Raw genomic sequence first — 21,319 nt, 5'->3', positions numbered from 1 at the left:
TCTAAACTAAACTAAACTAAGTTAGACACAAAATGCTGAAGTAACTCAGCGGAACAGGCAGCATCTCCGGACAGAGGGAATGGGTGACATTTCAGATCGAGACCCTTCCTCTGACTTAGTAGGTGCACGGTAGCTTAATGCGGTGAAAGGGAACTTTAAACAGTGCAGGTTAACTTTAAGTGATGTGAACAAATAACATTGCACCCAATGTTTTTATGTGAAATGAATGATTGGTTACTGCAAACTGCAAAGAGCGATCACATTGAGCAAGCTGGGGGAATTGTTCTGGAACTAGGGTCATGAAACACATTAAGAAGTACCATTTCATTGCTAGTTTCTCCTTCAATCAACCAAATTAAACTGGGACTATCCAAGAAGCTCAGTGTTCTTGGATAGCAGACTGATTCCTGGGATGTCAGGACTTTCATATGAAGAAAGACTGGATAGACTCGGTTTGTACTCGCTAGAATTTAGAAGATTGAGGGGGGATCTTATAGAAACTTACAAAATTCTTAAGGGGTTGGACAGGCAAGATGCAGGAAGATTGTTCCCGATGTTGGGAAGTCCAGAACAAGGGGTCACAGTTTAAGGATAAGGGGGAAATCTTTTAGGACCGAGATGAGGAAAACAGTTTGCATGTGGTGAATCTCTGGAACTCTCTGCCACAGAAGGTAGTTGAGGCCAGTTCATTGGCTATATTTAAGAGGGAGTTAGATGTGGCCCTTGTGGCTAAAGGGATCAGGGGGTATGGAGAGAAGGCAGGTACAGGATACTGAGTTGGATGATCAGCCATGATCATATTGAATGACGGTGCAGGCTCGAAGGGCCGAATGGCCTACTCCTGCACCTATTTTCTATGTTTCTATGTGTTGCAGATGGTAAATACATTGTCCGGTGACCTGCTGTGAAATGAACTCACATCTGGATCAGATAGCAGTGGGCAACATGGTGGCACAGTGGTAAAGTTGCTGCCTTACAGCGCTTATAACGTCAGAGACCCGGGTTCAATCCCGACTACGGGCGCTGTGTGTACGGAGTTTGTACGTTCTCCCCATGACCGCGTGGGTTTTCTCCGAGATCTTCAGTTTCCTCCCACTCTCCAAAGACGTACTGGTTTGTAGGCAGATTGGCTTGGTGTAAATATGAATTGTCCCTAGTGTGCGTAGGATAGGTTAATGTGCAGGGATCGTTGGTCGGTGCGGACTCGATGGGCCAAAGGGCCTGTTTCCGCTCTATATCTCTAAACTAAACTAAAGAACCCACATTATGTGAAGAGAATTGAACTTTAGCACTGAATGATGATGTTTAACATGTTCTAGGATTTACAATCACCAGAAGGCTGAACTCAAACACATCGATGAAACGTTTTCACTAGTTTATGCTGGTTTCACAAAAGCAAGACAAAATTACACAAAATTCACAGAAATGTAAACAAAATGACACCAATCTTACACAATCTTTAACGCTGGTTTAATCTACCTGTGTCAACAAACTGACCTCAGCACAGAATGGTGAGTGTGGACAGCTACTGCTGAGTTTGCCCATTTGCTGTGATATTAGTGGGGATTAATATTATACTAAATAGTAGACAATGGGATATTACTTAGCACATTTGTAAAATGGAGTTCATAAGTGATAGGAGCAGAATTAGGCCATTCGGCCCATCAAGTCTACCCCGTCATTCGATCATGGCTGATCTATCTCTCCCTCCTAACCCCATTCTCCTGCCTTCACCCCATAACCCCTGACACCTATACTAATCAAGAATCTATCTATCTCTGCCATAAAAATATTAATTGATTTGGCTTCCACAGCCTTCTGTGGCAATGAATTCCATAGATTCACCACCCATTTCCTTTATATATATATATATTCATATATATATATATATTCATATATATATATATTCATATATATTAACAAATGTATCAAATACTGAGAAATACTGCCTAGTGTGGTCTGACAAACAACTCCGTTTTTAAAGTCACTAACAACCATCGAACATAACGGTATGTTCATATTTTGTGCTAAATACATTTTCACTTCATTAATATGACTGCTAGTTCCATTTTTAGGGACAAGTATTTTCGAATGCAGAGGTGCTCATTATATTATGGTTATACAATAGAATGATTCAATCTATAATGGTTGTACTGGTTCAGGAAAGATTCTTCAATTGTCCATCCTGCCTTCCCTCTGTCCTATCCATGGTTGGCCTTCTGCACTGTTATACCAAGGTTCAACGTAAGCTTCAGGGACAACACCTCATCTTTCTGTTTAAGAAGGAACTGCAGATGCTGGAAAATCGAAGGCCGAAGGGTTTCGGCCTGAAACGTTGCCTATTTCCTTCGCTCCATAGATGCTGCTGCACCCGCTGAGTTTCTCCAGCATTTTTGTGTACCTTCGATTTCCTTCGGGGTTTCGGCCCGAAACGTTGCCTATTTCCTTCGCTCCATAGATGCTGCTGCACCCGCTGAGTTCCTCCAGCATTTTTGTCTACCTCATCTTTCTTTTGGGCTGCTGCACCTTCTGGAACCAGTGCTGAGCTCTGTGAGATCAGGTTGTCTTTCTTGTCAATGTCACCTTCTCAACATGCATCAGAGTTTGTCCACAGATCATTCATCTGAAGAAGGGCCTCAACTGGAAACGTCACCAATTCCTTCTCTCCAGAGATGCTGCCTGACCTGCTGAGTTACTCCAGCAATTTGTGTCTTTTTTCGGTATAAACCAGTATCTGCACTTCCTTCCTATTCATTCATTTGTGATATTAGCTCAGTATTTTTCTCTCCATTAGCATGACCTAACCTGCTGGTTATCTATAGCTCTCCATTCTCACAGATATTACGTTTTTTTGTGTGCTCCTTTATGGGGTTTTTTTTTAATTTGTTCCTTTATTCATGTTCTCTATCTCTACCTCCCTCATTAACCAATGATCCAGATGACTTCATCTCCAGATAAACCTGGCATCACTGTATTAGAGATATTATCTTTGTTCCATCCATCCACAATCTCTGTGACTGAAAACTGACTGGTTTCTCTTGTTTCTATGAATGGTCTTCAACTTAAAATATTATTCTGTTTTCTACAGATGCTGTAATTTTCTGATTTTATTTCGGATTTTCAGCACCTGCAATTTTCTTTTTGATTTTCAGAAGCAATTCTCTGTTGATATGCAATAACCTTAAAAAGAAACTTGAACGGCAACTTCACATTAGAGAACAGCATATTTTATGATGAGGGCCAAAGTAGAAATTCTACCGCAGAATTTGTAAATACTTCATTTCAAGGAAGGGCGGCAGAGTGGCGCATGGGTAGAGTTGCTGCCTTACAGCGGTTGCAGGGCCCGAGACCCGGGTTCGATCCCGAGCAAGGGTGCTGTCTGTACAGAGTTTGCACAATCTCCCCGTGACCGCGTGGGTTTCCTCCGGGATCCTCGGTTTCATCCCACTCTCCAAAGACGTACAGGTTTGTAAGTTAATTGGCTTGGTATACAATAAGTGTAAATTGTCCCTAGTGCGTGTAGGAAAACGTTAATGTACGGGGATCGCTGGTTGTTGCGGGCTTGGTGGGATGTGGGCCTGTTTCCACGCTGTATCTCTAAACTAAATTAAACTAAATTAAACTAAAAGTGTCGTCTTTTGTTTTGGAAGAAAGTATTACTAACAACATCACAACAGAGAACAAATACAACATTTTTTTGTGACAGCACTTCATCTCCACGGGGTCTAATTCATGAGACTTCCTACTCAGCAGTGTGCTGGGAACATCTTCACCAGAAGAACTGCCTTGGTTCAAGATGATGGCCACCACCAGTTTTTCAAGGGACGTTAGGGATGGGCAGTAAATACTGGCTTTGCCAGTGATGTCCACATTCCATAAAGTTGTTTAAAGATGTGCAGCGCAGACAATGCAGAGCACATAGATTTCCTGGATGGCCAAGTAGCCATGGCCATTTGTAGACAAACAGATTGGGTCTGATGTGGACAGGAAAGAGATCATCCCTGAAAGTATGCAGCAAAAGAGGTGAAGATAACTAACGCATTGTGAAAACCATGCGACAGGGGATCGTCCTTTTTAAAAGTATCAAAGGAGAAATGGAGTCTTCTGGCCATGCGAAATTGTAGACTAAAGCAGAACAAAGAGTCATTTTTATTCTAGTAGCATCAGGGGTTCAGGAATGAGAAATCAGGAAGCTTGTACAATGAATGAAGTACATACAGCGCACATTCCCGAGGGAAATATATCAGTGTTTAGGAGAAAAACCCAGAAGATAACAACGAATGAATGTATGAGCTACGGAATGGACCCTCACCTTTAGCTAAGTTTCACCTTGTGAATAGTATGTTAGTTGCTTGGATCATGCTTAATCAAGGCAATAAGCCAGTACATATATAGCTCACACAAAGTTTTTATTTAAAGCTGCTAGGAATGGAAAACTATTTTTAAACCATTGTAAACGACACCTTTAAAATAAGCACCTCTGCATTTACAATTTATTTCAATCAATTCTGTAAGCTGCTGTGTACTTTTCAAGAGTTTCAGTGGTCAAGGTGCGGACTTTGTTTTTACTTGAACTCTTTGGAAAGTTCATGAAGCCACGAGCTTCCACTACGAAATGATTGTTGGTTAGATCACAATCCATGCTGTATCTGATATGAAGGTTTGCATTTAATGAAAAGTCATGCTTTGCACTAGCCTCTCAACTTCAACTGTGGTTTCCACAGAATGGGGCAATGTCTGTTTTTCATCTCGAGCTTTGCTGAATAAACATCTCCCGAGCTAGCATGTGATTTGTGTGAAAGCATGCAGTGAGGAGTTACTGGCTGTCTGCTGCACCCGGGATCGTTTAGTTTAGTTTAGAGATACAGCGCAGAAACAGGCCCTTTGGCCCACCTAGTCCATGCTGGCCGGTGATCCCCGCACTTTAGCATTATCCTACCCATTAGGGACAATTTGCAATTTTTATCCAAACCAAATTAACCTACAAACCTGCACGTCTATCGAGTGTGGGAGAAAACTGAAGATCTCGGATAAAACCCACGCAGGTCATGTACTTAAACTCCCTACAGACAGTACCCATAGTCAGCATCGAACCCTGGCTCTCTGGCGCTGTAAGATAGCAACTCTACCGCTGCACCATCGTACTGCCCACAACTCTTTGGTTTGGGCTTAGGGCTGGAGCAGAGATACATGGGGACCCCTTGTATGGGCCACATTAAGTTGAGAACAACTAGGAGGACAAGTCTGCAGCTTTTCACATCTTCAAGGTGGCTTCCTTTCAGCATGTGTTCCAAAATCACTTCTGTCATATTTTATTTTGCCTATGGCCTTTGGATCCAATTGCATAGATTTAATAATCCAAGCAATGGAGCACTGGCTTCCAACTTGGAGTATGCCAGATTCCTTAAGCATACTGTGTAGAAAGGAACTGCAGATGCTGGTTTATACTGAAGATAGACACAAAGTGCTTGAGTAACTCAGCGGGTCAGTCAACATCTCTGGCGAAAAAGGATGGGTGACGTTTCGGGTCAGGACCCTTCTTCAGACTCGACGTCCCGACCCAAAATATCACCTTAAGCATATTATCAACCTGATGCCTCCACTGCAGCTTTCCAGCGACCACATCATGGGTGACACAGTGGCACAGCGGTAAAGTTGCTGCCTTACAGCGCCAGAGACCTGGGTTTGATCCTGACTACAGGTGCTGTCTGTACAGAGTTTGTACGTTCTCCATGTGACCGTGTGGGTTTTCTCCAGTAGCTCCGGTTTCCACCTACACTCCAAAGATGTACAGGTCTGTAGGCTAATTGGCTTGGTATAAATGTAAATTGTCCCTAGTGTGTGTAGGACAGTGCTAGTGTATGGAGAACGCTGGCCGGCACAGACTCGGTGGGCTACAGGTCCTGTTTCCGCGCTGTTTCTCTAAACTAAACTAAACTAAACATCAGGTACTTGGCATGGCAGTGTTCACTCCTTGTGTTTTTCAGAGAGGTATATTTTACAACCTGACAACTGAGCTTTCCTATTTTGCTCTGAAGCCCCTCTTTACTGAGTTTCAATGTCAATAACCACAGGGACAGTGGCCTTCAGCAACATGTCCTCTCAACCAATTGTCAACAGATCAATGCAAGTGATAGTTTGATCAAACCACAAACAAAACTCCTCATCAACAAACATTCTGAAATACAGCAAAGGTCACTTTTCTGTTGCAACATCAGAATGGTTGATCTCTAATAAGAACAATACAATTTGTTCTAATCCAAAGACCATTGCATTTGTTTTTACATTTTTCATAATCATTTCATTCTGTTAAAAATTAATTCAGTCAGAAAAGCACATATTACAAACATTGTCCAGTTTATCCAGATAATGATGTAAAATGGCTTCTGATACTTTGATAATACTGCATCAGACGCAATCAAACTGCAAATACCTCCGCTGAGGGACACATTCGGCAGAAGAAACAGATTCAGGTAGATCTCGCCAGTCTGTCTGGGAATTATGCATTTTGGAGGCAATTTAAATTTGTCTCCTGGTGGTGGAGTTACAGAATTCTTTGCATTGTGAGATTTGGTATTGGGATAAGTATCGCAGCCCTTCCCATTAGCTGCCAATTGCTGCAGTACATGCACATGCAACCATTGCATTATGTGGTTCTTTGAATCAAACCTGCAGGCCTATTGCACATAGTATCATTCATACACAAATCTGATGGATGGGTGAGATAGAGAAGATTGCAAGGGAATGAATGGGGGATGGGTCTGATGCGTGTGGGGGATGGGTCTGATGCGTGTGGGGGATGGGTCTGATGCGTGTGTTTTGAGACCTGGCATCGACTTTATGGGCCAAACAGTCTCCAAGGAAATATCTGAGAAATAGATGAGCAATGCTCTCAATGTAAATCTAGTGGAATAGTGGAACTTTAGATTGCTGACGACCGTCTGTGCAATTTTCTATTATTGTTAAAAGATTTAATCCTGGTCTTTAGAAAACCTTTGCTCTATCTCCACCAAGTGATAAATTAGAAATTGAATCGGAAATTGGGTTTTGCTCATTTTCAATTGATGTAAATTGTGTTATGATCAGATGTTTTCTATAGTGCCAACATCTGAATTGGAAATCTGACTTGGGATTCATAGGGTCATCAATCACAAGGTAAATTTCTCTGAGGGACAGAATTGATACTGGTTAAAACCAGGATTCAGATTAACATGATCTTATACAGGCAGAGGAAATCATGTAGATCTTCTAATACAATGTTACCAATTCCAATATTTTCATTATATATGTGGAAACAAGACAATAATCTCCACATGCTGTAGTGAGTGAGCACAATTTATTAAATAAGTCTTGTCCCGTTGTTGAAAATCATATTAAATGGAAAAAAGCCCCTTGCCAAAGTGTATGGTTTTGACAAATCCACTATATGCCTTTACAATATGGTGTAAATAAAACCACATGGAATTGTTGATCCCAGGAAATATATAATGGTCTTACATCAATTTGAAAAAGCATTCCCAGAATGTGGACGTAAGTGAAAAGAAGGGTTGGGGAAAAGAAAGGCACGAACGAAGCTTCTTTATTAAAGGACGTTAGTAAATTTCTGTAACAAGTCTGGAAGGCAGATGGTCTTGCATACAGGCAGAGGAGGCCAAAGAGTGGCCGTGTTTCCAGCAATAGGACTACTGCCAAATTGCCCATTCTCTCCTCTCCCATTGTCCCATCTTATGCTGCTAATGGACTGGGTGGCCATGCAGGACAATGGCCACAACTAAGTGTCCTCCAAATCCAAATGGCTCACACCAGAAAATCTAAAATATGGCACTTAATCTTTAAAACAAAACAGATTACTTTACAACAACAAAAATAAAGATTAAAGCAAGTTGTGAAAGGCCATAACATTTGAACTAAGTCCTAGTCAGCATCTCAGTAGTTCCATGCCTGGGTACTCTGAGTTATACACGCTGTCTGGAAGGCCATATAGATATATGGTAGTGATCTGAACATCACTGAACATCTGGGCATAGTAGCTAGTAATGGATTCCTCTCATATGGATGCTGCTTCACTGAGGAATTCTTACAAAAGCACATAATACATTTTCTAAACATCAGACCCAATTACTAATGTACAAAATAACTGCAGCGAAGAGGATAAGTGAGTATCATCTATGTTATAGCGTTATAATATATCTTTATTGTCATTTTCCTGAGTACTCGCATACCCAGAGGAAACAAAAAAACGTTGCTCAACCAGTGTCCATTCAGTGTGCAGTAAAAAAGAAATAGAAATAAAAATACATATATCATGAACAAATTAAACACTCTACTCTCTACTAAACATCAACAGGCGTTCCGATCGGCAGCGGCACGACAGTGGCTCTGCTGCAGTGTGTCCAGGTTGCTGGTTGGTGCGCGATACTTTGGCAGGGGGCAAAATCCGTTTATCAGTCTTATAGCCTGCGGGAAGAAGCTGAGGAGCATCCTGCTGGTTTTGCAGCTAATGCTCCTGTACCTCTTCCCAGATGGCAGGATGGAGAATATGTGATGCGATGGGTGGTAGGGGTCTTTGATGATGGAGATGGCTCTGCTGATACATCTCTTCCTGTATATGTCCAGCAGGAAAGGGAGTGGAGCACCAATAATCCTGCTGGCGGTCTTCACAATCCTGTCTAGTTGGTGCCGTTCGTACGCCTTGCAGCTCCCGAACCAGGAAGTGATGCCGTAGGTTAATGTGCTCTCGATTGTCCCCCTATAAAAAGTTCGTAGGTGTGTAGTGGGGAGACCTGCTTTCCGCAGTCTTCGGAGAGGGTGTAGTCGCTGCTGGGCTCTCTTGGCCAGTGCTGTGGTGTTGGTCGTGGACGTCAGGTCATCTGACAGGTGGAGTCCTAGGAACTTCACGCTGCTGACCCTTTCCACATCAGCTCCATCGATGTGCAGAGGTGTATGGTGTTGTTTTCCCGCCCTCCTGAAGTCAACCACCATCTCCTTAGTTTTTCCCACGTTGAGAATGAGGTTGTGGGATTTGCACCATCCTGTGAGCAGCTCCACCTCCATCCTGTACGCCGACTCATCATTGTCACTGATGAGACCCACCACTGTTGTGTCATCAGCGAACTTGTTGATGAAGTTGTTGTTGAGTCTAGCAGTACAGTCATGTGTAAGCAGACTAAACAGCAGGGGGCTTAGGACACAGCCTTGGGGCGAGCCAGTGCTTACGGCTATGGTTTTTGATGTCCTACTGCCCACCTGTCTATGGCGTTAGACTTCTGTTCATGTTAGAGACCATCTGGATGAACACATCAGTTTGGATTTTAATATTTTATAAATGAACATTAATTTAATTTCTTGGGATTTAAGAAACATATTCTGCCCAGTCACCGATAATCTCAAATGAAAGGATTAAGGTTTGTTGTTTGCAGAAAGCTAGTCAAAAATCTTAAATGAAGAAGCATGTTGAGGTGCATGGATGGGCACTGGGAACATCCAGTGAAACACTTCTACATATAAGTCATTGGCTTTCTCCCCTTGGCTGTTGATAGTCACACAGTTTCTTCTCTCGGTTCCCTGCGGCTTCTTTTGCCCTTCTCCTAAATATAGTAGAGCAATTATAAATTGCAGCATATGGACTAAGGGGACATGCAGGGTAACATGAACCAGAGCATGTATGCCTTTGCACGTGGCTGACCTCATATCAAATAAACAGAAATCTAAGGAGTTACAGACGGCTGTGGAGGACAAGTCAGTGAATATTTTTAAGGCAGAGATTGACAGGTCCTTGATTAGCAAGGGTGTCAGGGGTTATGGGAAGGCAGGAGAATGTTGAGAAGGAAAGATAGAACAGCCATGATTGAATGGCAGAGTAGGCTTGATGGGCTGAATGCCTAATTATGCTCTTAAAACTTATGAACTTATGTACCTGTGACATACAGGGTTAAATCTTAACCTCATGAGACTTGTCATAGTTAAAAACAACCACACATCGACTGTCATCAGGAGATAAATATCACAGAACTTGCTTATTTGCCACATCTATATAATTAAAAGTCTCATCTTGACCACTTCCTGTTAGCGTTGTTGTTTGATTTTAGAAAAAATGCTACCAAATATGGCTGTGATTTTTTTGGCCATCTTACTCAGAGTCCTCCTCCGATAATCAGGCCCCGAGGATTTTTCCCATCGATGAAAAATAAAAGAGTTATTAGTGTTTTTAAAAAAATTAAGATTCGTTCTCCTGTCAATCACCACAAAGAAGGCCACGCCCCTTCTGGGGGGAGGGACTATAAAACCTGGAAGTCTGGACATGGCTCAGTTGCTGCAAGATGGTGAGGTAGAAGCCACGACTCTAAGTCTGAGCTGAGAATCTACACAATACTGAGTGTCTACTGAACTGTGAGTGCCCTTTATGTGCTTTATGTGCTCTTATGTGGTCTGGAAACCAGTCCCCTCGGCCTACAACACCCATACTAGTGCTCCAGAAAGGCCCCCCACTGGCCGGCAATATTGGAATTGGTGGAGAGGTGGAATATTGCGTTGGGGGACCAGCCCTCCCGTGTGAATTTGTATATAAATTTGAAGGTAAGAAACCTTTACAGTAATGGATTGTACTGAATTTTGGTAAAAGCAATGAATCAAGGCTTAGAAACAACCCTTCTGCTAGTTGATGAAGAATGGCAGTGTGGTGCAGTGTAAGTGGCCGGTGGTGGCACGTTGCACGTTGCAGTCCTCCCTAACTTCCATTATCTGCGGAGGCAACCAAATCCTTTCTCTTTAAGTCAAATTAAGCCATGCGGGCTGGCTGGCTCAACCACGGTGTACGACCAGCAAACCTTCTGACTTGAACCGTTTCTGACTACACATGAAATGCTCACTCTCAGGTGTAGTGGGTGCTCTGAGGACACTGGACCAGCAAGGTGTAGGCAACATGGCACTGGAGTGCTGATTACATGTGGTTTAAATGACACCAATTAATTGTGCGTCACCTGCCATTTTCTGTTGTTATGGGACATCTGATTTAGTCCCACCACCTGCTAATGGATAATGAAAGCCCTTACAGGAAATCACCACACACGCACACGGACACACGCACACGGACACACGCACACGGACACACGCACACGGACACACGCACACACAGGTTAAAGACCACCACCTGCTGAAACTCCCTTGCCCATAATATACAACTCCAGATGTTGAAGGGTAATATCCCAGAGACATTGATCAACAGTTAAGCATATTGGGAATACTTCAGTCATTATTCAATACAATATAAACTGGATTTCAGTAATCTGGCACTTGGTTTCATGGCCAATTGATGGCTCCATGTGATCTATGACAAAGAGTCAGAGGCATGGACTAATGTACCTTGGAATTAAATGGATTTTATTTTTAGAAATGTTTTTTAGAAGAACAAATGCTTATTGGTGTACAACTTGATAATCTCTGATGATCTCCATAAAGCAAAGTCTTTATGCTCTTGTGAATTATATGCAATCATTTTAAAAAGCTCAGAGTTCATCATTTGTTGGCGATTTTGTAATTGATATAATATTACAAGGTCTCATACAGAATTTAGGAGAGGGACATAATGTTGTGTTCTGGTTGTTAGAGAATAACAGTGCAAAGCCAATTTCTCCATTCCTGCTTTTATGTACTTGCTTTTCATTTTTTTTTTTTAATTGGCATTCGGAAGACATGGTGGAGAAGGGTTTGACCATCTCTCTCCACCCCCCCCCCCCCTCCCCCCCACCCCTCCTCTCCATCATTCTGCAAAAAGTTCCCAACCCGAAACATCAAATGCATATTTCCCACTGGAGATGCTGCCTAATCTTCCAGCACTTTGTTTTCCACTCAAAAAAGGCCAAAGCAGCCAGATGACAATATCTATGCGAATGCATTGGTAAAAAAAACTCTTGGGAGAATTCAGTAGGCCGAGCAGCATCTGTGGTGGCTAAAGGGTTGGGACGACGATTCGGCTTGAGACCCGGCATCTCAGCGTCAGGAATGAACTGGTTAATGTTTGACATTTGAATGTTTCAGTCCAGTTGAAGGGTCCCGAACTGGAAGGTCAACTGATCTATTTCCCCCTACAGATGCTGCCTGACCCGTTGAGTCTTTTGCTCCAGAATCCAGCACATGCAGTCTCTTGTGTCTCCAAGAGACTGTCGAAGTTGCCTCCAGGCCTTGAATTTCTCCTCTGGAGCTGCTCACTGTCTCTGGAGCTGCTCACTGTCTCTGGAGCTGCTCACTGTGTCCAACCAGCAAAGCAATGCTGGGCAACATAGTCAGAACATCTTGAAACCAAGGTTTTTTTTGCATACTGAGGTCAGCTCCAGAGTAATCTGAGCAGAACATTCGTATGTACAATACAATGGGTTGCACCAAATTCCAGGTGGCATGGTGGCACTCCTTGTATGTAGGTTGCCCATATGTGTGTGCAAGATACACACTAGAGAGAGGGCCAGGTCATTGCTGTGAAGACCATTGCAGGCACGTTTTGTATGGAATGCTGATTAGTGCAGAACTGAAGCACTTTGACTGCTGCCCTGCCACTGGGACTGATCTAAACACAGACAATGCTGGAAACACGTATCAGGTGCAGAGTGCTTCCAAATGCTTTTGTCTTTTTATTTCAGATTTTCAGAATCTGTAGTTTTCAAAGTTCAGTTACTGAGCACTGATCTGCATGTGGCACTAATTGTGCTCTCACAAGAGGGGGCACCAAGGGGATGGAACCCCTTCCAGTTTCGATACATCATGGTGTTGGCATACGATGCCCACCAAGTGATGTGCAGTCAGAAATGCCTGTATTATGGTCACGCCTACACTCTTTGCAAATTTGTGTGCTTGCTCTGCCTGCTACATTGGCAAGACAGAATTGGATGGAATGCATACAGTTCTCTGGGAATAGAGATCATTGCTGATCACTGCAATATAGCCTGCGATGTGTTCTTTGTGATCTGGCATTTAAGAAGCTTTTGGATATACGCATGGATACACAAGGAATGGAGAGATATGGATCACATGCAGGCAGAGGAGATTCATGTAATTTGGCATTGTGTTCAGCAGGAACATTGTGGGCCAAAAGGCTTGTTTCTATACTCTGGTTTGTTCTATATTACAGATACCTCTAATCCCCCAGCTTGGAGAGTAACCACGCCAACCACTGGTGTGTGCCCCTTGTAGTATGTTTCATGTGGAATGTCCTTCCCAAAGCACAGGTGACTGACTCATGTTCCTCCTCAAGGTTTGAGTTTCACGTTGAGGCATGGGTTGTGCCGAGCACCCTGTCCCTGCTTTCTCCCCTGTCTCATCTGGCTGCTTATCTTGCACGGGTGAATTATCTGATCGTTCTCTCTGCCACACCCTCCTCCCTAATAATACACCTATTTCCAACCAATTATTGGAAAGTCAAAGCCATGAATGGTAACCTTAGACTTCAGCAGTTTTGGACAAGTCTGGAAACCATCCATCAATCAAAGCAACAGCCAACAGATAGCAGTCAGCAACATACTTGCAGGTGATGGTGACCCATTTAAACAGGACTGAGGGAGTAACTACCTCCTTGTTTCACATTTGATCTCCCGAGGTTGATGTTTGATCATCCCTAACATATGATCTAGCCATAGTATTGAACTCAAACTGAGTGTGCAGCTTCACTTTAAAGTTGCACGTTGAGTGAAAACAGGTCCAGTCTGCACCAGGCTTCTGAGACGGGTAGTAACACTGAATGCACTCACTTACTTCCCTGTGCAGCTGGTGTGTTTATGGTACAAATAAGCCCATGGACATTGTCCATCGTATTGGAACTAATTCAACACCCAAAGTGCCAAAACAACAGGTGCTGCATTGGTAAATTTTGGGCTGGTATCCATTTTCTTTCTTGGAGAAGCAATACTCAGGTTTATATGCAACACAATTAGAATGCATCGCACCAAGTGCAGAACTGAGCCGCTAAATGGAGGTGTATATCTAGTGTAATGTTGCAGAATCATTATCAATCTGATTAAGGACCATACATTGCCATAATTTCTACTTAATATGTTCATCCGTTTATGCTGCATTGCACTCAAGAGTGGATGATGCACTGAAGGTGCTTTTTTATAGAGGACATTTATCAGTTGAGCCAGGATATTTAGGCACTAAGAAACTTTGGAATAGGCAGGCAAAAAGGCATAATAAAATTACAAAAAAGGCATGAAAAAGGCATTTATTGACAAGAAAAGGCATATTTTCACCACCAAAATATGGTTAAAAATGATAATATAAAGGTATACTACATTAAATGACCAAAGTTGCCTGGTCACACATAATTATGAGCATTATTTTCAAATTATCTGGTGTTAAACTATGCCGTCTGTCAGACAGAATATGCTTCAGTTGTGAGAAACTTCTGACGCAGCGCTGGATACATTCAGAGCGGGCGATGCCTTCCCTACATCGCCGTTGAAGCTCCGGAGTGCTGGGCCTGTTGCTTCAACATCATGGAGCTGTGGTTCTTAGAGCTCCCAGTGCGGCACGGACCAACATCGCGGAGTCCTGGGGCCTTTTGCCGAGGGCCACCAGCGTTGAGTCTCCGCCCAGCTTGTGGACTTCGGGAGCCGCGGACTCCGGCAGGAGGTGGCCAATTCGGATGTCCAAGCCACTGAGGATGTCCTCCAGTCCCGACGTCGGACTTCCATCATCCTTGAACAACTGCACACGTGACGGTGCTTTGAGGAAGCTTTTCTTGACATTGAAAACTAGGCGATTGACATTTGGAAACAAGCTATGTATGTGCTTGGCAATTCTATGAAGTCCTTGAGCTAAGCTTGTCAAATGCAACATTTTGGAGAATAAAACTTTAAGGGCACGAACAGCTTTTTTCATGTAGGGATCTGCATCAGTCACAAACAGAAGAACATTCTCGTGTTTTAGACCTTCTGGTCAAAGTACAGCAAGTGAAGATGTTAACAACTGAGCAATAGTTGAGCTGTTTGACTTCTCCAATACCTCCGATGTCAACAAATACTCCTTTGATAGTTGGCCTGCCTCCAGTGTACCAATGACCACATTGGCAATATATCCCCCATAGCATTGTTTGTCTCGTCTATTGAGATCCATATTTTGATGCATGCAACTTCATCTCTAATTTTCTGCACAACAATGTTGAAGTTGCTGTCAATATGATTTTTCTCAAGGTTGTGCCCAAAGACACCCTGAAGGAATGGTGTCTTTGACATCTTGAAGACATCCCTGCTAACTGCTGGCATTCCCTGGTCCATGACTGCTTAAAAATGGCAAAGGAGCTTCCAAGGTCTTATTGAGAACCTTGAAGCCATGCATTAGAAGCACCGGGATGTCCTGTGTACATAGTGGAAGAGACACAAAATCTCACAAATGATCTACCCCCCTCTCATTGAAGCACCGTACCTTACCCGAGACTACAGTTCATGCATTGCTGTCAACAGTCACCTCAGAGCCCATGGAACTAGAGGGAAATGTTTACACCAAATGGATTTGGGAAGAGAAATACCGTTTATTTTTAGGTTTCATGAACAAAGAGAGCTTACACGGGTTTTAAAAAAAGTCCATAACCCCAGGCAGTTGCAGAATGTATAAGATTGCGGCTGTACCTTAATGCTGTTGCTCAGGATAGACAGAAACAACAGCAGAATTGTTCGCTCATCCCAGGAGCTCCCATTAAACATTCATCCTGCAAAGACTGAAGATTCCTGAAAGAGGAATGTTTGAAAATATTTCTAAAGGGATCAAGTCGGGTAGATAAGTTAATCTTTTGGCTAGTTAATTCCCAGGCAAGGGGACGAAGTCAGAAACCGATGGTAAACTTGCTCTGCTGAAGGAAAGCAAGAGAACAAAGATCTACATTCATGTAACACAAAAGCTATGAAAAAATTATTTTACATAGAAAAGGCATCAACTAAAGTCTGGTAACACAGAGCGTTTGTTATTTTAAATTATTAGGCAATAAAATGTACTTTTGACTCAGGTGACTGATGATATCTGTTGCTTATTTCGACTTGGATATATAAAGATCAGTAAACATTTAAGAACCTGCCAACCAATAGACTGAAGAGACTTTCATCCCACCTTCAAAGGTAGAATATAAATTCCAGAGGTAACTGAACATAGAACCAAGCTATTACAGCATCCAGCCTCTGCAAGAGTATTTATATACATGATAGGTGGCTCATTCGTGATAATTTTAGTGGGTTTTACGTTGTATAACTTATCTGATGGGTGTGGAGGTGTTGAGATTTATAACTGATGCGTTTGTGATAGGAAATATTACTCTCTGGTAATTTGATTGCATATAGCTATCTACTTCAGTGTTTAACAATTAGGAAATCGGTTTCTTCAAGAGTGAAATACAGAATGGAATATTTCTGAGTTGTTTTACACCACTCTGAAAATATGTTCAAATATATTTTGTCATGAGTAACCATAACGAGGCTGACGCCACACAGGATCATTCTCCATTTGTTCCATTACAGGGGAACGTGGTCCATGTTGTCCCAGGGCTCATCCACTGTTGGGCACTCCCAGGGCAACATGATCTGATCCCATTGCACCAACTTTGAAGTCCTGCAATGAGAGTCGATCTACTTGTGTCCATTCTTGGGCTCCCCTTCTCTAATATTAAAACAATGTCCCCAACATCGCCCTACCTGCTCCCAGCCCACCCTCCAAACCCCTTAACTCCCTGCTCTGCCATTCTCTTGACTTTACTGCTGGACACTATAATAGATAGGAGACATCATTGCTACTCCATGCTTCAAGCAATAAACAATTGATATAGCACAGTACTCAGCCCATGAAGTATATTTTAGATGATAAATTATTTTATGAATTTTGTTTGTATGGATAGGGACATAGTTGCAAAGAACAAGACCTCTCAGCTTGTTGGATTAGGTTTAGGATGGAATATGTGTAGGAAGGAACTGCAGATGCTGGTTTAAACCAAAGATAGACACAAAAAGCTAGACTAACTTAGGCAGCGTCTCTGGAAAGAAGGAATGGGTGATATCTCGGGTCGAGACTCTTCTTCTGAAGAAGGGTCGGAACCCGAAACGCCTTCCATTCCTTCTCTCCAGAGATGCTGCCTGTCCCGCTGAGTTACTCCAGCTTTTTGTGTCTATCTTGTTAGAATATGTTGAGAATGGAATGAATATTAAACTATCATGCTACATTTTGCTTTGAAGCGAATATTACACACCAAGTGTACAGAGGTACAAGATGTCTTGAAGAGAGTACAATATAGTGTCGCTCTCCTGATAACTGCAACTTAACAAACTCTCACACGAAAAAGTATAAGAGTACTCTTCAGGGCAGCACATGGGCAACTATGATGATGAAAATGGCGCTTAGATCAGAAAATGAATTACAAATTGCTGCATCAGATCTTTGACCTGAAACAGTTAACATTCCACAGACGCTGCCTCTACTTCCAATTGTTTCCTGCATTTTCTCTTCTGATTTTGGACTTTGAACATCTGTAATTTTTTCCAACTTTTCATTCAAATTGCATAAAACGTTTAAAAATTAATATTACAAATGCAGATTCAATTTGGAATTACTTAAAGATTCCAAAGAGTTAATCGAGATTTACATCTTATTTTATGATTAAAATATTAAAGATTGTTTGAGTCTCATTGTTTATTCATTGAAAACTATGAAGAGTCGACTGGCTCACTGGGGCTGGCTCGAAGGGCCGAATGGCCTCCTCCTGCACCTATTTTCTATGTTTCTATATTTTCTATTTTCTATTTTCTATGACTGGCCAGGGACAATATGTTTCCTGGATCTACTTGCGGTTGAAGGATTATGCAGTTCTGTGTTCTCAAGGCTGGGTCCAAATAGTGAAGAAACATCCCTGCTACCTTTATTAAAGTTAACAGTCCAAGAAGCATTAGAGCCATAAGGTAATAGAAAACTTGGGTTAGTTAAAACCAGGTACTCACTTTCTGGTTCAACATTTAAAATCTCTTAAATCTTCCACTTTCAGAATCATATCTCCACGTACCTGACACCCCTATTGTCGCATAAGCACCGATGGTAACTCCAAATGGAAAACCAATAGAAGAGGTCAACATATTGCCACTCGTTCCTCTGCTCAGCACTGACTGAGCTATAGATCCGCAACCAAACAACTGCAAAATACAAACAATTCAACAATATGTACAGTGCTTTCAAAAGACATATAACACATTCAACATCACGTCTTTAATTTGAAATGCTTAACAATAATCACCGGGACATGTTAATGTGAATATGCCTTTGCTACAAATTTTAATGCCTCTGGTCAATGAGTTCACATCTCAATTGTGCAAGAAAGAAAGACCCTACTTAGGTATAATGCCGATCTCAGGATATGTTTCAATCTTGTAAATTTTAAGCTTGTTAGTTACTGAAGGGAGTGCTGCATTGTGGAAATGCAGTGGTTAATAGGATAATCCAAGTGTTTATCCCGAAGGATTGTTGCAGTGCTCCTGCATGTTGGTATGTTCTATCCCAACAATCATCACTACCAGCTCTCACAGAGTCATTGGGTGATACAGTGTGGAAACAGGCCCTTCGGCCCAACTTGCCCACACCGGCCAACATGTCGCAGCTACACTAGTCTCACCTGCCTACGTTTGGTTCATATCCCTCCAAACCTGTCATATTCATATACCTCTCTAATGGCATTCTGTTGGGACTTCTGGCTTTCTGTGGCTATAACTAGAGCAGGTTTACCAGAAACTTCAGGGTTAATTGGAGTTTTGACCACGCGTGTACCGATGGGCTGATGTACATGTACCAATGCATTCCAGGGACCTCCCACCTTTGGATGTTGGTGGGAACTTGCTGACCCCAAATGTGGCTACAAATGCAGCAGTGAGGAGATGCATGTTTGTTTTATTCAAGGCCGTGTGAAGATGGTTATTGTTGATTATTGTTGAAAAGTGGAAAAATGCATGGAGTGAAGAGAACAGGGTTTGTTGGGATTCATTGCCACAGACGGCTGGGGAGGCCAAGTCATTGGGTATTTATGGCGGAGAGTGACAGATTCTTGATTAGTAAGGGTGTCAAGGGTTATGGGGAGAAGGCAAGAGAATAGGGTTGGGAGGGAGAGATGGATCAGCCATGATTGAATGGCAGAGTAGACTCGATGGGCCGAGTGGCCTAATTCTGCTCCTATGACTTATGAACTTATGAACGTGAGGATTTAACTCTTTCAGAAGGGTCCCCACCCAAAATCATGTTCTCCAGAGATGCTGCCAGACCCGTTAGTTACTCCAACACTTTGTGTGTTTTTTAGCTCTTTCAAAGAGCGAGCATTGGGGGAATGGGCCCAATGATGTCTAACTAAGCTGTAAGTAATACTCCCCTAGGGTTCAGGGGGTACTTCTGAAGCTCTGAGGTGGCCAGGACGTCCATGGGAGATGAGAGACATAAGGAAGAATTATCTCTCCAACTGAACCAAGCCGAAAGTTGTCCCCTGTCTCGGACTACTTGTGACAGGTTACAATACATTTAAAGTTTATTTCACAATCTATCAATGTACCGTTGATCCAACGCATGGGAAGTTTTACCACGGATAATTACTACTATGCATTTACTCGGGAATAACATGGAATGGATGAAATTCATGTTATAGCATCCGGACACACGATGTGATATTTACAGAGTTTGTTTGCCGATTGCCTTTGTTTTGCTTTTGCCTTTTCGATTCTCTCTCCCCCCCCCCCCCCCCCCCCCAAAAAAAGAGCCGTAATTTGACATTTCAATTTTAAATTCATCGGCATTTGCCAGTGAGTAGGGCCCGTGTGATCATTTAAAGGCAAACGGAGACATGGTTTGTTTAGAACGGCCCGGAAAACAGATGCTGGAATCTTGAGCAAAACACAAAAGTGCTGGAGGAACTCAGCGGGTCAGGCAACGCCCGTGGAGGGAGATGGGCAGAGGGTGTTTCTACAGAAGGGTCCCGTCTCGAACCATCGCATCTCAATTCCCTCCACAGATACTGGAATGGACCAGGGCAAGGAATCCAGGTCGAGAGGTAACGGATAACGGACGCAATTACTTCTGACATTACATGGAAACGCATCCTCGCCAATACTCACCATTATGGCCATTCACACTAGTGTTTGGGAAGGGATTCACTCGATTATCTGAGCAACTATCACACTAACGGGTTTACATTCGGACAAAACGTTTGGGCACAATTGGATGTGTTTAAGAAGGAACTGCAGATGCTGGAAAATCGAAGGTACACAAAAATGCTGGAGAAACTCAGCGGGTGCAGCAGCATCTATGGAACGAAGGAAATAGGCAACGTTTCGGGCCGAAACGTTGCCTATTTCCTTCGCTCCATAGATGCTGCTGCACCCGCTGAGTTTCTCCAGCATTTTGGGCACAATTGGGGTTTGACTGCTGATGTTAGTAATTCTGACAATTAAATTGGAGTTGAACCTCCTGGATTGTGACAATGAAGGAGTTCTGTTGTGTAAAACAAAAACTCACGATTAGAATAAATGTCCCCAGAAATTCGGCGAGCCCTTCTTTGATCCAGCTGTTCTTCAGTTTGCATTTATCCACCAAAGTCTTCCTCTGGATCTGAGCTTCCATGGCTAGTGGGCGAGTTGGTGCTGGAGCCGCGATCTGTTTGGTTTCTCAACACAAGGCTCTGAACTTCGTCACTGCGGACTGTGCAGGTCGGTCGGTCTGTCTGTCTGTCTGGCTGTCCGCCGACTGATAACGGTGCCCCGCCGCGAATGGCGATCAGATCAACGCGGGGACCATTCGGCCCGCTCTCAGCTTGGCCGCAATCCTCGCCCCCCTCCCCCTTCGATCTTTTTCTCCCCGCATTTCCACAAAAAAAAAAACGTCTAACCCGTTCCCCAATAACTCAGAAACGTCATGACATTGGAGGGAAAGAAACGGTTGCACGATTCCTGAAATCAGAGCTCTCTCTGTTAATGATTAGCAAGGCACATAGTGCAACCATTATGAACCAGCCCGCCAGGTTAGTCAGAGTCCCAGTGGTAGAATAGAGATTCGGCACGGTTTTCAGAGTATGTACCTCGCTAGGTTGAGAACATGTTACAAAGACACTATATTTATTTGGGGAGGAGTGGGTGGGGGGTGGATTTGAATGGGGAAAGAAGTTCTGGCGAGTGGGGAAAGTAATCGTGTTGGGGGGTTGTGGAAGACAGTTATCCTTGACACAAAACAGACGGCGACTTTATCCAAAGTAAGTTTTGATCACAACTGCAGCAGTTGGTGTGGTTGGCTGACAAAATTATTCAGCTGGCTGGTTGGAAGCCACGGATTTCAACGT

The 21,319-nt window shown here is 43.0% G+C and overlaps 1 protein-coding gene across 1 annotated transcript in view; it reads right to left on the bottom strand.

The window, feature by feature from the left end:
* The window catches only part of aqp9 (aquaporin 9), a 43,853-nt gene extending 22,930 nt beyond the window's left edge, over positions 1–20,923 (bottom strand). Inside the window, exons 1-2 of the mRNA XM_033050248.1 lie at positions 20,503–20,923; positions 18,020–18,146 (exon numbers count right to left, since the gene is read on the bottom strand). Of these exons, the coding sequence (XP_032906139.1) occupies positions 18,020–18,146; positions 20,503–20,607 (232 nt within the window). The 5' untranslated portion in view covers positions 20,608–20,923. The remainder of the gene's footprint in view (positions 1–18,019; positions 18,147–20,502) is intronic.
* Positions 20,924–21,319: the final 396 nt, after the last annotated feature.

Source organism: Amblyraja radiata, chromosome 34 (genome assembly GCF_010909765.2).
Source record: "Amblyraja radiata isolate CabotCenter1 chromosome 34, sAmbRad1.1.pri, whole genome shotgun sequence".
NCBI lineage: Eukaryota > Metazoa > Chordata > Chondrichthyes > Rajiformes > Rajidae > Amblyraja > Amblyraja radiata.
Note: the sequence above shows the minus strand (reverse complement) of the source record. Positions and strands in the feature narration are given on the sequence as shown.